The 14,913-nt window shown below is 40.9% G+C and overlaps 1 protein-coding gene across 1 annotated transcript; it reads left to right on the forward strand.

Annotated features, from left to right (window-relative positions):
- The first annotated feature begins 998 nt into the window (after positions 1 to 998).
- Positions 999 to 8,534, forward strand: LOC112885846 (proline--tRNA ligase, cytoplasmic). Its single transcript, XM_025951522.1, has 12 exons — positions 999 to 1,166; positions 1,268 to 1,353; positions 2,124 to 2,216; positions 2,450 to 2,566; positions 3,338 to 3,525; positions 4,108 to 4,174; positions 4,621 to 4,743; positions 4,865 to 5,017; positions 6,604 to 6,888; positions 7,362 to 7,580; positions 7,945 to 8,038; positions 8,150 to 8,534. The coding sequence occupies exons 1-12, from the start codon at positions 1,118 to 1,120 to the stop codon at positions 8,212 to 8,214; spliced, it is 1,539 nt and encodes a 512-aa protein (XP_025807307.1). The 5' UTR covers positions 999 to 1,117; the 3' UTR covers positions 8,215 to 8,534.
- The last annotated feature ends 6,379 nt before the right edge of the window (positions 8,535 to 14,913 follow it).

Genomic DNA, 14,913 nt, shown 5'->3' on the forward strand with positions numbered 1-14,913 from the left:
TGGTTTGGCAAGGAGGCGTCGGGAGCTGAGGTGGAGAGGAAGAATGGGGGCAACGGCGATATCTGGGAGGAAGAAAGCCGCACCTCCCCGGTTTCTACGCGGCTGGAAAGACCTAGCATCGGCTTAGAGATCTAACGAACTCAGAAGTGCTATATAGAACTACTAGTGTAATCCTAAACAAAGTATACAGTAGCCTAGATGGTTAGGAGCGTTGGCTGCGTTCAAGGGTAGAGCCAGGTTAGATTCTTGGACTTGTGGGTCCAATACTAACATGTGGGGACAATACAGACACGTGGCAGCCATGTCAGCAGGCAAGATCAGTCAACAAGTCCAACTCAGCAAAAATTATGACAAATTGTGTTAGTGTCACAAAAAAAATCGTCATAGTTTTGCAAGAAACTTGTTTATGACGTTTTTTGGAAAACTTAATGACAAATAATTTTTTTCGTCATAAATCAAATTTGTCTCACAAAAATCGTCATAAACGCAACCATTTTGTGACGTATTTTACATCGTCACAAATGAAAATGTCATAGAAAGTAAGAGTGAACTGGGCAAGAGATTTTATATCCACCAAACGATTGAAGACATTTCTAAGGTCAAAAACAAAATTTAGTGAACTAGGGATCAAACCAGTTGCCTCTGTCTCCTCTCTCAACATTTCTAGGCTAGTTGCCACTTGTGTGTGACTAGTGGTTCGGCCACTAAACCCACCTGCTATTAGCAACCTGACACTGTCCTTTCCCTTTTTAATTTTGTAATAACCTATCCAATTATCCAAATACCACCTGTTTATTCAAGTTCCTAGCAGCTGCATCCCTGCTCCCGGTCTACGAACACCAACCCACCGCCGCGTGGGCCCCGCGCCGAACCCCGGTGACGTCACTCGTGGGCCGAGCCCACAGATCCCGGCCCGCGCGCAACGGCCAACGTTGCCCGTGCTGTCCGATTGGCTACTTGCGCGCTACTCCTGACTTGGAGTGGCCGCTACTCTACTCTACCCCACCCCACCTCTTCTTAGTCCTCCCCCATTCCGCCCGCCGCCGCCACTAAACCCTAGTGCGCCGCCCTCGCTCCTCGTTCCCTCCCGGATCCCGGCGCGCCGGATCCGCCAGCCATGTCGTCCGGCGGAGGAAAGGGCGGCAAGGGCGGCAAGGGCGGCGGAGGTGCGAGCTCGCTGTCGTCGTCGTCTCCGTCTCCGTCTCCGTGCGGCGGTGTTGGGTTTTCGCTGGATTTGAGATTTTTGCTTTTGGGTGCCGGCTCGCAGGGGGGAAGAAGAAGGAGGTTAAGAAGGAGACGAAGCTCGGGATGGCGTACAAGAAGGATGACAACTTCGGGGAGTGGTACTCCGAGGTGCGTTGGGTGTTAATTCGTTTCGTTCTGGCGGAGGGTTGCTGCCGGCAGATTTGGTGCTGGGCGTGGTCCCGTTTTGGTTGATGTTGTTGCGACTGGGTGTGGGGTTGTGACGAGGATGGAATTTGAAGGCGTTGACTGCTAGAGCTGGCGGGATTCGATGTGGTGGTCTGGGTTGCCGTTCCAGCGGCTAACAGTTTTGGCCTTTCTGACAATAAAAACGCCGTTACGTCAGTGTTTGCTGTGCGGGTACACTGTTACAATTCTAGATTTGCTGCCAATGATGGTTGTAGTGTTTGTGGTGCGGAACTGCTGCGGATACACTGGTACAGTTCTAAATTTAGTTGCTGGTGATGCTTCTAGTGTTTGTTTTGCGGATGTAGCTTCTACTAGTTATCTTTTAAGCGCTATGGAATCCGTAATGGGGAAATCCTACTAGAATTATTTCCGTAACTGGCTAGATTCCACAGTGAAACTTGCCATGGCAATTGCCAAATCACCCTAATTGCAAGGAACTGGATTGGCTGTCTTGTGTTGTTGTTAGAGATGCAGCAATACCATTATGTACCATATTGAAACTGATATTCTGTTGCTCTATTTGGTCATTTTTGGCAAAGAGAACACAGAAATCTTCGAGGAGCTGCTGTTGAATTGTTGGGTGATTACTAGTTGCTATATGGCCACATTCTTTCATCGAAATTTAAATATCTCACTGTCTTTGAGGTGAAATCGTACCTTATTCTTTCGGATTTTGTTATTTGTTTCTCCAGGTTGTTGTTAACAGTGAAATGATCGAGTACTATGACATCTCGGGTTGTTATATATTGAGGCCATGGGCGATGGAAATCTGGGAGCTGCTGAAAGTAAGTTTTTCAATACCAACTGAACTAATTGACTGCTCATCAGTGTTTCATTTTCCTTGTGATCTATTTCCCTTCCTCTAAACAAACTATCAGTATCATTTGTTACCAATTCTGTAATTGCAAGTATCTCAGTGCTAAAAAATATCCACCCGTGTCTAGAGACTGTTTGTGAAGGCATAATAACACTACCGCGATCCTGTTCTCTTTGATAAATGCTATTTGGTTTGGTGCAGGAATTCTTTGATGCAGAAATTAAAAAGCTGAAGCTCAAACCATATTATTTCCCTTTGTTTGTTACTGAGAATGTTCTACAGAAGGAGAAGGACCACATTGAGGGCTTTGCACCTGAGGTGTGCATTTTTCTCTTGTCCTTTACATTTCTGTTTCCACATTTTCCCAGTTAGGGTATTTATTTAATTTTTCAATTCAGCCTGCCTATGTGTAAGAGTTACTTCTCTTGAAGAGATAAAAGCTTATGTGTAAGAGTTACTTCTTTTGAAGAGATAAAAGCTCAATGATTATGAAAAGGGTACATGCAATTAGGCACAAAACTGTCTTGAGCTAGCTGTTTTATCATTATTTTCATCTGACATCACAGGAAAATGTGTTTTCTGTTCTGTTATGAATGAGTTTTTGTGAAAGATCAGAAATCAAGATTTATCAGAATTTTGAAGTACCCCATACTCTTCCTCTCATGAAAAGACAAGGTCACAATCTCATGAACTCCTTGTGACCATTATGCTACTGTTCTATTTTGGAAGAGTTTAGTTGTCATTGCCAATGTCAAATAAATAAAGTACCCTCATGAATATACAAGGTCCATTAGTAGAAAGAGTAATGTCAATTTGTCTGTATCATCATAAACTATTATTGTTGTTGGCTACGGAGTGTCTTGGCACTTGCACAGATTTTGGGCAGCTGGCACAGATTTTCATTGTTTTTGGGATAAGTTTTTAGTTCATTATGATGTGGCCATGCAGCAAAGTAGTAGTTTCATGGAATCTGTTTGTTAATCTAATTTCACCAGTGCTGCTGGTCCTTGTAATCAGTGCTTTATTCACCTTGATACCGCTTTCTGTTATGTAAGGGAAGTAACATATTCTCTTTTCTTTATCATGCAGGTAGCTTGGGTTACTAAATCAGGGAAATCTGACCTGGAAGCTCCTATTGCAATCCGCCCCACCAGTGAGACTGTCATGTATCCATACTTCTCTAAATGGATAAGAAGCCACCGTGACTTACCTTTGAGGTGTAACCAGTGGTGTAATGTTGTTAGATGGGAGTTTAGCAATCCTACTCCTTTCATAAGGTACCCATCGTTTGTTGGCCTATGAATGTGGTTATGCATTTATTACTCTCTGCCTTATATAGCTCTGCCACATTCTTACAAATGAGATTATTTATTCTAGAAAATTTGGATCAAATGGTTCAGTGGAAGACTTAGTAATGCAGAATTTCTGTACTCGCTCTAAAATTTTTCACCCCCCACTAGTTAAAATGTTCGGTGTGGTATTTCTGGTACGGTACCCATAACACCTGCCATTTGAGTTATTCATACCCATAACACCTGCCATTTGAGTTATTCATCTTCTCATGACTGCGTCCTTTCCAATTTTCTGATATTTGTGAACTTGAAACAAAATTTCACCTTTTGAACTCAATAAATGGGATAATGTACTCTCTCTCTATTTTTGTAAGCGATGATTTGACTTGGCACGGTCTTCAAAATTGAACTTTGATATCTTGTACTTATATTGTTACTATTTACAAAATCGTAATAACCATAAAAATGTACACTGAAGTACAAATCTTGTGGTACTCCTTTTCGCTAAACTCATTTGTAGATAGCCTAATTGTTCTGGGCTAAACATTCTGCTACTATTCTCTTCAGGAGCCGTGAATTTCTGTGGCAAGAAGGGCATACAGCTTTTGCAACTAAAGAAGAGGCAGACGAAGAGGTATTTAATAAGTTAACATATTTCTGCACTGTTTTCATTTGGTTCTGTTGTCAACTAGTAGGTGAGTCTATCATAAAGTGTAACACTAACGATTGAGTTGATTTTGACCAATATTAAACTCTGAATGTTAGAAGATATGCAGTCTGAAGTAGCAACTGGCCTAATGTTATATGTGGGATTAGATGATATTAATCTATAGTTGGTCTTGTTTTGATATCGTTAATTTAATTTGTACATTACATTCTATTAGTATCCTCATGTTGCATTTAGAAAATTTAAAGTTTTACCTTTTTTGTATTTACATAGGTAGTTGATCTGTGTAAAAACTATTTGAATCAGCCTTTGTGATGAATCGAATGGACAACCCGTTTGTGTAGCAATAATCTAATATGATTGCATAAACATTTACGATGATCAGTCATTTTAATCCATGGTGGCATTATCAGGTTCTCCAAATATTGGAACTGTACAGAAGGATATATGAAGAATTTTTAGCAGTTCCAGTGTCCAAAGGGAGGAAAAGTGAGATGGAAAAATTTGCAGGTGGACTCTATACCACCAGTGTTGAGGTATTGATACGGAAATTGTTGCCGCATTCCTGCACACAGCCTTTCCTTAACTACCTTGATGGAAAGGAAAATAAATTTCTGTAATTTATTGTATGCTTGTTGCTAAATATCGTTTTATTAGGCTTTCATTCCAAACACTGGTCGTGGTATACAAGGTGCAACCTCACATTGTCTTGGCCAAAACTTTGCCAAGATGTTTGATATCACTTTTGAGAATGAGAAAGGTGCAAGGGAAATGGTTTGGCAAAACTCTTGGGCATATACAACTCGCTCGGTAATTCTTACACTTTATTTGGTTGAAAATGCATAATCATTGTCGGAATGGAAATGATGCTTTCTGTTTTTTTCTCTCTCGAATATGCATGATGCTTTCTTTTTGTATGCATTGCTTGTTGAAATATAGTGAATAGAGTACACAGCCTCATACACTTGCACCTGATATCAGTTAGGTTCTTAAACCACTTTATAAATGGGTCAACAAAGGTTCAGATTTTCAAATAAAATTGATATATCACCATAGCTCGATCCAAACCACTGTTTCACCATACACTTGTCAAGTGAAACCATGGAAAGCAGATGTTGTATGCAAATATTTTTTTTCCGGTAAATATGTTTAAGAGCTATTATTTGATAATATACTGAGCAAGTGTATCCTAAAAATTGACTTCTACAAGTTATGCCTTGCCATCTTGAGATCAATTTGCATTGGAGGTCCCAGAACGTGAGTGATTGCGTCACTAGCTCCACCTTGCAATTACTTTCACATCTTCCTAAACTTTTGTTTGCTTGGAGGTTATGGAAATGTCCATGGACCTTTGCTAGCTGGATTGCACTCCAAACCTTGTTACACTGCATTTTGTTTTCACATTTTTCTTCTGAAATCTCATTTCCCAGCTTTAAACATGGAATCAGAACGTAGGGTCATGTAATCATCAAGTTGAGCCAGAACGTGAGTGATTGCGTCACTAGCTCCACCTTGCAATTACTTTCACATCTTCCTAAACTTTTGTTTGCTTGGAGGTTATGGAAATGTCCATGGACCTTTGCTAGCTGGATTGCACTCCAAACCTTGTTACACTGCATTTTGTTTTCACATTTTTCTTCTGAAATCTCATTTCCCAGCTTTAAACATGGAATCAGAACGTAGGGTCATGTAATCATCAAGTTGAGCCTGAACCAACAAAATTATAGCTTAAATGTTATACTTTCACCGAGACAATTTCTCCCAGCGATACCTGCCTGCAATTTTGTGGAACCCTTGTGTATGTTAGCTCACTGTAGTTAGATGACAGGAACTGCTGATGTGTGCAGTCAGCTACTCATCATGGCTTGACAGATCGTTGGCAAGTGTAACGTTGCAACACCCCTGCTTCACCTACAATCACCTGAGTAGTAGTGGAGCGGGCATGCTCAAAATAGTGCTGGTGATTGGGGAGAGAGGGCATAAGATTGAAGACTGGAGAGATCGGTGGTCTCCCTTCCAGAACCTCTTCTTCTGCTCCTCTCTTTCCCCTAATTCTCCCTCCCTACCTACTAGAGTTAGCCTAGCACAACTCTCATCCAAATTAAGCAAAAATAAAATTGAACTTTTAATTGTTGTTTACACATTTAGTTTATCAGTATCTGATGTGCAGGCGAGGCCTACTCCAAGCATTGTAGAATTTATAGCAATGGCATGCAAGCTTTTTAACAAACATGGTGCATTGGATTAATTGTTCTTTTTTTGCCTAGGATTGCCGGTTGTATAGTGTTCTGCACGATTTACGTTTGCATTTGTAATGTATAGACTCTTCTTGCAGATTGGAGTGATGGTATCTGCATGATTTATGTTTGCATTTGTAATGTATGCTCTTCTTGCAGATTGGAGTGATGGTGATGACACACGGTGATGACAAAGGCTTAGTATTACCACCAAGGGTGGCACCAATCCAGGTAATTGTGATTCCAGTGCCTTACAAGGATGCTGACACAACTGCCATAAAGGAAGCATGCGAATCAGCTGTTTACACTCTCAATGAGTCTGGATTCCGAGCGGATTTGGACACCCGTGAAAATTACTCTCCAGGTTGGAAGTATTCTCACTGGGAAATGAAAGGTGTTCCTTTGAGAATTGAGATTGGGCCAAAAGATCTGGCCAACCAACAGGTACTGATTACCAATTCTCACCAGTTCTAAAAATCATGTCTATAGGTGGTCACTAACTCACTAGTATTGTTAGGCTCTTGTTCACACAGATTCATGTGCCACATAAATTACTGTCTTGCTTCTTTTCTCTAGCACTATCTGCAGTAATTAACACTACTGCTTTTTTGTATCCATTTGAAAGACAAACAGCTTTGTTAGTTGACAGGTTGCTCTTGTTTAATACGTCACTACCTTTTGTCTTTTTGCTTGAATTACTAGTGGTTCTATAATTCTAGCACTTCCTCTCCTATGTAACTTGTTCCTGGAGACTAGGATAAGGTGCTTAGGATGTTCCTTGGTGGCTTTTTTCCCCTATTGATCACCAATCGATGCATATTTTCCAGCTACCAATCTTTGCCTTCTCTCAGATAGATACACAGAGTGGCAATAATGTTCTGATTTTCTTATGTTTTCTGCCATGCTATTGTATTCAGGTGCGCGTTGTCCGCCGAGACAATGGTCTAAAGGTTGATATTCCTGCGGCCAATTTAGTTGAGGAGGTTAAAGCATTGCTGGATGAGATCCAAGCAAACCTACTCAAAACAGCCAAAGAAAAGAGAGATGCCTGCATTGAAGTCATCCACACCTGGGATGAATTCACAACTGCCCTGAACAACAAAAGGTTGATCTTGGCTCCATGGTGTGATGAGGAGGTACTTCACGATCTTTTCTATATTTACTGTTTATCAGATTTGCCTTCTGTCATGAATCAATTCTTTGAAACCTTAGTGACAATTAACTAATAGGAGTCACTGGCTCACTTTTGCCACTGTGTATGTCTAGCTATAGAAGTGGGAGTATGGTTTTGTTTTTTTGGGAAACTCTGTTCCCATAATATTGCATCATGTTTTAGTCCTTGGCTTATACTACAGAAATATAAGTATTCAAAAGGGATTGCAAATTTGGAAAATTGAAAGTCCTAACCTAATGGCCTTTCTTGGTGCTCCTTTGACCTATCAATTGTACTATTTCAACTCTTGCAATGTCCATGTAATTTAAAAAAAATTCCCTGTACAGGAAGTTGAGAAAGATGTGAAAGCTCGGACCAAGGGGGACCTCGGAGCTGCGAAAACATTGTGTACTCCATTCGATCAGCCAGAACTTCCAGAAGGTATGCTATGTAGTGGAAGCAACTACTAACTTCTGCGATTCTTTTGAAATTCATGCAGTGTTTGTTTTCCAATCACGCAACTGCTGACCTGTGTTGCGCGCCCAAATTCAGGAACCCTGTGCTTCGCCTCTGGAAAGCCAGCAAAGAAGTGGTCGTTCTGGGGCCGCAGCTACTGATTGGTCTTCCATGACGGATGGCGGCCTGCTTGGAGTTTTGAACTGAATGTTGTAGCATCGGATGTGGATCCGAAAATCTATTTACATTGTGATTTACAACCAGTCACTTTAGTTTCTCATGAGTCATTGCTACTGGCATACTGTGTACTCGGCAAAAGCCGTCGATTCGATATACCTGTAACAGTTGACGGTCGTGTTGGGTTTTGGTTGTGGCAAAGGACGAGACTTGCATCCGTTTTGCAAAATATGCAATTTTGCTATGTGCAACCTGACTGCTGCACAATACCACATTACTCGGATTTCAGACCTTGGAGCCTTCACATTTCAGTCCTTTTTGCTTTCACTTCTCATTTTGGCTTTTGGGTTCATATTTGCTTCAATCATGTATGTAGTGTCTAAGAACCGCTCAATTTGACACCATTTTAAGCAAACCATTGGATAAGATGAAAGCACTCATGCTCATCTGAGAGCGTGCGTGTTAACCTATATTAACCTATATCTAAATATATCTAAAGATACGAACAATCGATACGCCGTTTGCTAAAAATAATATCAAATCTGGTAGTCTGGTACGTGCTCCATCGTATGCTCAACGGGACGTGCTCCATTATATGCTCAAGATCAAGTATACGCACGTACCGTTTACAATCATATATATTGCCGATGAACCATGAAGAGCAATCTTAATCATTTCAAAGATTCGACAATTAAACATTACATTTAACATTACAAGTTCAACTAGGTTCAAATATGAAATTAAAGGTTAAACAACAACTTACAAACTTTGGGCTCACAAATAGCATTAAAAGAGACATGAAACTTAAAGTTTAATGTTTATCATGCTCTCCCAAAAGAAAATGACTGCCTAGCGGATAAAGCGGATAAACTTGATAAAAGCGCAATAAAATAATAACGTCTTGCTCAAGGATACCATCGAGGCTACAATGACCTACTCCTCCCCCGCACCGAGATCGGCGGGATAGAAATGGCCAAACACAACTTACAGCTCACCTGCAACTTAGTTTAAAAAGCAACATGAATACAAAAGGTATTGAAAGACTTACGCAATTTAATAACCAAGGAGTATGCAATGAGGGCTCAACAAGATAAAGACTTTAGGGTTAAGTAAGTTTGCATAAGTATGAGCTCTCTAATCCAATATCTAGCTATCTATCAATTTAATTGTCTTGACCAACCCACCTCATAATTTTAGTTGCTTAAATGAAATAAATAATTAAAGTAACATAAGATGACATGATACATAACCAAGCATAAACGATACTTCTACGAAGAGTTGATGAGATAATGAGCTTGCTTATAACCGAGAGCGCGGCAATTCGAACTAATTAAAACCTTAAAACCTTGCAAGGGTGTACTACTTTACCCACGCAATACAAGGACCATGCGGCTCACCTAACCGATCACGTTGGATGAGGGGTACTCGTATCAACCGTTCCCAACGAGCCTTAATCGTTAAGAATCACGCCTAGCTTACGCGGAGAGTCATCCAGGTACGCCGGGGACACTTCTAAGGCTCTCTACATATCCTCTTTGATCACGCATCCAGGACCGTGCCTCAACAACTCAAAGAAGGTAAAAGACTTATTCATACCATGATTGGATATGCGGTAGCACGATAAGTTGCTCAAAACTGACGTCATCCACGGACGATCCTTAAACGGTTCAAGCCGACTATGCCTCCGAGACTCCTTTCTCTAGGCCCTACCATTCCGTCCAAACTATAATACAAATACCAACAAGACCGACACGATCTTTCCAACATACCCGAAACCGGACAAGTGCGGTCAAGGATAAATTCGGAAGTGTAGTGTGATTCTATTCCAAAATTTCCTTACAAGTTACAGACCAACTCTAAGCATGACTAAGCATCTGGTCAAATAATTAATTAGCTAACTACAAGTGATAAGGATATATAAAACAAGATTGGTAAATGCAAGAAAGTAGGATCAACAATACGATAAATAAATATATATCGTAACCATACCCAAAGTGAGTAACTAATTTAAATCAATTTAGGCGGGTCAAAGGAACATGCTTAGCTGTTTGCCTTGGTTTTCTTCCGGCTCAACCACGTACTCGACACCGGGCTCGGGTTCGACAACTTTGAAGGGCTCGGCGGTTTCGTTCTCCGGCAGTTTAGTCGCCGTAATGCATGAATGAGTGTATACATTAGCATGATGCTCTAATTCATGCATGAGATGATATGACATGAAGAATGAATGGTCCAATATGGGATGATAGACAACATACCCACAAACACTTAAGCAAGAGAACCTAGAGTAAGAAATATTAACAATAAATTTATACAGCAAGCATAAATCATCATGAATTAATTTGAGCATACAGATAACATCAATAATAAATCATGAAAATTGGATTTACAGCAAAATAAATTTTATAGAATTATTTATGAGCATAATAACTTTCAGCTACTCTAAAAAAGTTAAATCTTAAAAGACATGCAAATCACTTCAAACAATTTCCTGAAAATTACCATACAAACTAGAAATGTAAACAAGGCTAACAGAAGAGGTTTAGCTATTTTATCAATTTTCAGTAAAGAGTTACGTAATAAACAATTATACAAGCAGCAAACAAGATAACAGTCTAAAATCTTAGTAAACATTTGAGCTTCAGCAAAAACAAGTTCCACCATTTGACATGGAATTTGATAAGGAATCTACCAAAATCAAGTTTGGCATTTTTAGATCAGCAGAGAAATTATTAAGCAATTAAACCACTTTCACATAGACAAGGCATGACTAATTTACTGCAATAGAAATATGCAACCTAACAATTTTACAAGGTATATCTCACTCAGGGGAATCCAACAAAACAAGTTTCATAATTTTTGAAGATCTATAGAATTTTCTACGAATTTTACAAGATCACAGCATTACAAAACACATCAAAACACTAGATCTACACAACTTGGGCCCACCTGAGCTGCTGACCAGTGGGCCCGGGGGTGGGGCAGACCCAGGCCAGGTCAAGGCCAGTGGCTCGGCCTTGACCCGTGGCCAGGCGCGGCCAGCACACGCAAGCGTGACGGCGCCAAGGCTCGGCCGGAGTCGGGCAGGCACATGGGCAGCGAAAGCGGGCGCGGGTGATGCGCGTGGCATGTTCCAGGGGCAACGAGGCTCACCAGCGGCTTGACGGGCGAGGAATGATGGCGGAGGAGGCAGCGCGACGAGCGAACGGTGGTGGTTGCGGAGGACTCCGCCGGAGGCCCTATGCGGCAGGGGAAACGACCGGGTGAGCGCCGAAATCGGTCGAGGAGGACGAGGGGAGGCCGGGGCTGCGAGGAATCAAGGAAAAACTCACCGGAGAGGAGGGATTTGACGGTGGCCGAAGTCGGGGATGAAAAGGGTGGTAGCGACAATGGTGGAGACACAAGGAAAAAGCTAGGGTTTAGGGGGAGGGGGGCAAAGGGAATGGCGGCTTTAAAACGAGGAGGGGAGGCAGACGGGCGTGGCGCCCAGGCTGCCCGCGACCATGCTGGCCCAACCAGCAGCCGCCGGCGTGATGTCGCCGCCCTTGCTACCCAATCCAGGGGCGAGCAAGCACAGGAGAAGGAGAGGTGGGATTGACAGGTGGGCCCAGGCGAGTTGAAACAAGTTCAAACGATGGTAAACTTTAAAATAAAAAATGAGGACTTCCTGCTATCCAAAAATCACCAAATTTTTCTGGAGCAAGAACAAATCACCAAAAACATATTGCAAGAACAAGATCTCAAAAAGCTATTCTAGATTACTCATAGAAATTCAAACAAAACAACAGTTTTTGAAATTTCCAAGAATTTTATGCTTCGGTTTGATGGTCACAAAATTTAAAAAATAATATTTTAAATTCCTTATTTTAAGTCTAGTATTTGAATAAATTATTTGGAAGCATAGTTGCAAAGCAAAATTTGAACTTTCTTCACTAGCATTCATTCAAACAATCCATAAAAATGAATAAACTAATGCATGCATATGCACATGATGCCTTATTATACTTTAATGATACTCATGATGATGTTGTTTAAATTTTAAGCATGTTTCTCAAGTTTGGATCGTGACATTGTGGTCAGCCAACCAGAGGTACTGTTACGCCACAGGCCGTATCCCACAACAAATGGCCTGTAGCAAGCCACATGCGATGCTCTTAAAGTTTAAGTTTAAGGTACAGGGTCTCGTATCTTTCGAAGCAGTCCGTAGACCCTATGCTGAGGTACACCACCTAGCATGGAGCATTGAGTAGACACCACATCAGAGGCTGCACCGATGGCCGTGTTCTAGGACTAGAATGCAGACATGAAGTAGGGTACCTATAGTGTTGCCTCCGGTGTGCTAGCGACGCGATTCATCATTCATGTATGGCCAACATGGTAGACACGTACGCGCTGTGAGAGCTGGCTATTTTGCAAGTTCTGGCGAGGGAACAATGTTTCAACAGGAGAGGAGCCTCCAGTTCATGCTTGACGCTTTTTACGTTAAAGTGCAATTCTTTTACATTTGGGAATAAGACCTACAAGCTTGACAAACGATTGCATAAGCTGATTCTGATTCGACAAAAATAGAGAGTTGGAGCTGAAGATAGAATCCGCGGATCCAGAGCTCAACCAAACAGGCCCTTTGCAATGTTGGAAAGTATGGCTGCGGGGAATTATGGTCCGAGGCACGCCACATAGCTTAAATTCTTTTGCTCATGCGTACTACACAGAGGGCCTGTTTAGCTCCTTCCGCAAAAACGCAAAAAAGCTGTAAACGCAAAGATGCTAAAGGAATCTTGCTAATTTGAAGTACTAAATGAAGTCTATTTACAAAACTTTTTGCATGGATGGGTTGTAAATCGCGAGACGAATCTAATGAGCCTACTTAATCCATGTTTTGCAACAGTGATGCTACAGTAACCATCCACTAATTATTGCTTAATCATGGATTAATTAGCATCATTAGATTCGTCTCGTGATTTACAACCCATCCATGCAAAAAGTTTTGTAAATAGACTTCATTTAGTACTTCAAATTGGTAAGATTCCTTTGCAAAATTTTTTTTTTTGCGTTTTTGCGCTCTCATCTAAACAGGCCCAGAAAGATCGACAAGTCAGTAATGTTGCGCCCGGGGCATGCTGTTGCGCAACAGTGCGTGGCGCATTGTAGCATCTGTCACTTGTTCAGTCCCTTTCTTCTTGGTTAGTCGATCCATGTCAAATTAAAGCAAGAGGAGGGCGACATTCTGCCACGTCGCGAGGTTTTTTATAGATAATTTCTCCATGTGCAGGTGCAACGCACGATTATGATGGTCTTAGCAGGTCTTAGTAGGCACGTTGCCCGTATTTGTAGCTAATAGCTTAGATGTACAGGCTTTGACCTAAACATTAGGATTTGAATGTAAGGCATTTATGATAGTGTATATGGACAAGTATGCATAGCTAGAAATAATTATGTTTATGAACATAAGGAGTATGGCAAATTCTATATACTCTCTCCATCCTAAAAACATGCATTATATCTAGTATATTTTGGAATGGAGGGAGTATCTATTATGAAACTACATACGTATGTTTCAAGACAAACTTTGCTACACAATTTTTAAAATTACACCCAAATACTAAAAAAAAATGTTGATGATTAAAAGTTTGAACGTCTTGGCTGCATCCAACAAAAAAAAAGACACTCTCCTGTGATTATATACGACACATTGAATACGAGACCACCGAGCATAGTGTACCTGACCATAATCGATCACTATAGCGGATCCTTCACAAGATCATCTCGTCTGTTGTCCACTGCTCATTAGCCGGTACTATATTTTGTCTGATGCCAGCAAGATTCATCGAACAAACCTAGACTCCTGAAAACTCCATTGATTCCCTGTCTGCTGATGCCTTCGTCATGGGATTACTTTGATCTGTACCACTAGTTAAATTCACATACAGTTCGTGTCACTTAAATGGGGATTGCTAAATTGTTGCTTTCTTACAGTGGCAGATGCTTTGAAATCTTATTTCAATTTTATATTATGTAACGATGAATCAACGAGCTAATGAATTTACCATGTGCTATGATTCAAAGGAAGCCTGATCTTACGGGTAAGAACCTCGCCCTTTTTAACTATTACGCCATCACCTAGTCAGGGCCTGTTTAGTTCCCGTAGCTGTAAACGCAAAAAACTTTTTGCAAAGGAATCTTGCTAATTTGATGTACTAAATGAAGTCTATTTACAAACCTTTTTGCACAGATAGGTTGTAAATCGCGAGACGAATCTAATGATGCTAATTAATCCATGATTAAGCAATAATTAGCGGATGGTTACTGTAGCATCACTGTTGCAAAATATGGATTAAGTAAGCTCATTAGATTCGTCTCGCGATTTACAGCCCATCCATGCAAAAAGTTTTGTAAATAGACTTCATTTAGTACTTCAAATTAGTAAGATTCCTTTAAAAATTTTACGTTTACGGCTTTTTTGCGTTTACAGCCTGGGAACTAAACAGGGCTTTAGTAGTATTTATTTACCGTGCTAAGGGCAATTAGCCCAAGCCCCAAAACGCCTTACACATATTTATGATGTGAGGAAGTAGTACTTTCAGTTCTTTAGTCAAGTTCCTTTACTTTTCTTGGCTGACCCATTCTTCTTAAGCATGCTGTATGGTTCAAGCTATAATCCACATAAATATCTCGATTCTTCAGTT

The sequence above is a fragment of the Panicum hallii genome, chromosome 3 (genome assembly GCF_002211085.1).
Source record: "Panicum hallii strain FIL2 chromosome 3, PHallii_v3.1, whole genome shotgun sequence".
NCBI classification, from domain to species: Eukaryota; Viridiplantae; Streptophyta; class Magnoliopsida; order Poales; family Poaceae; genus Panicum; species Panicum hallii.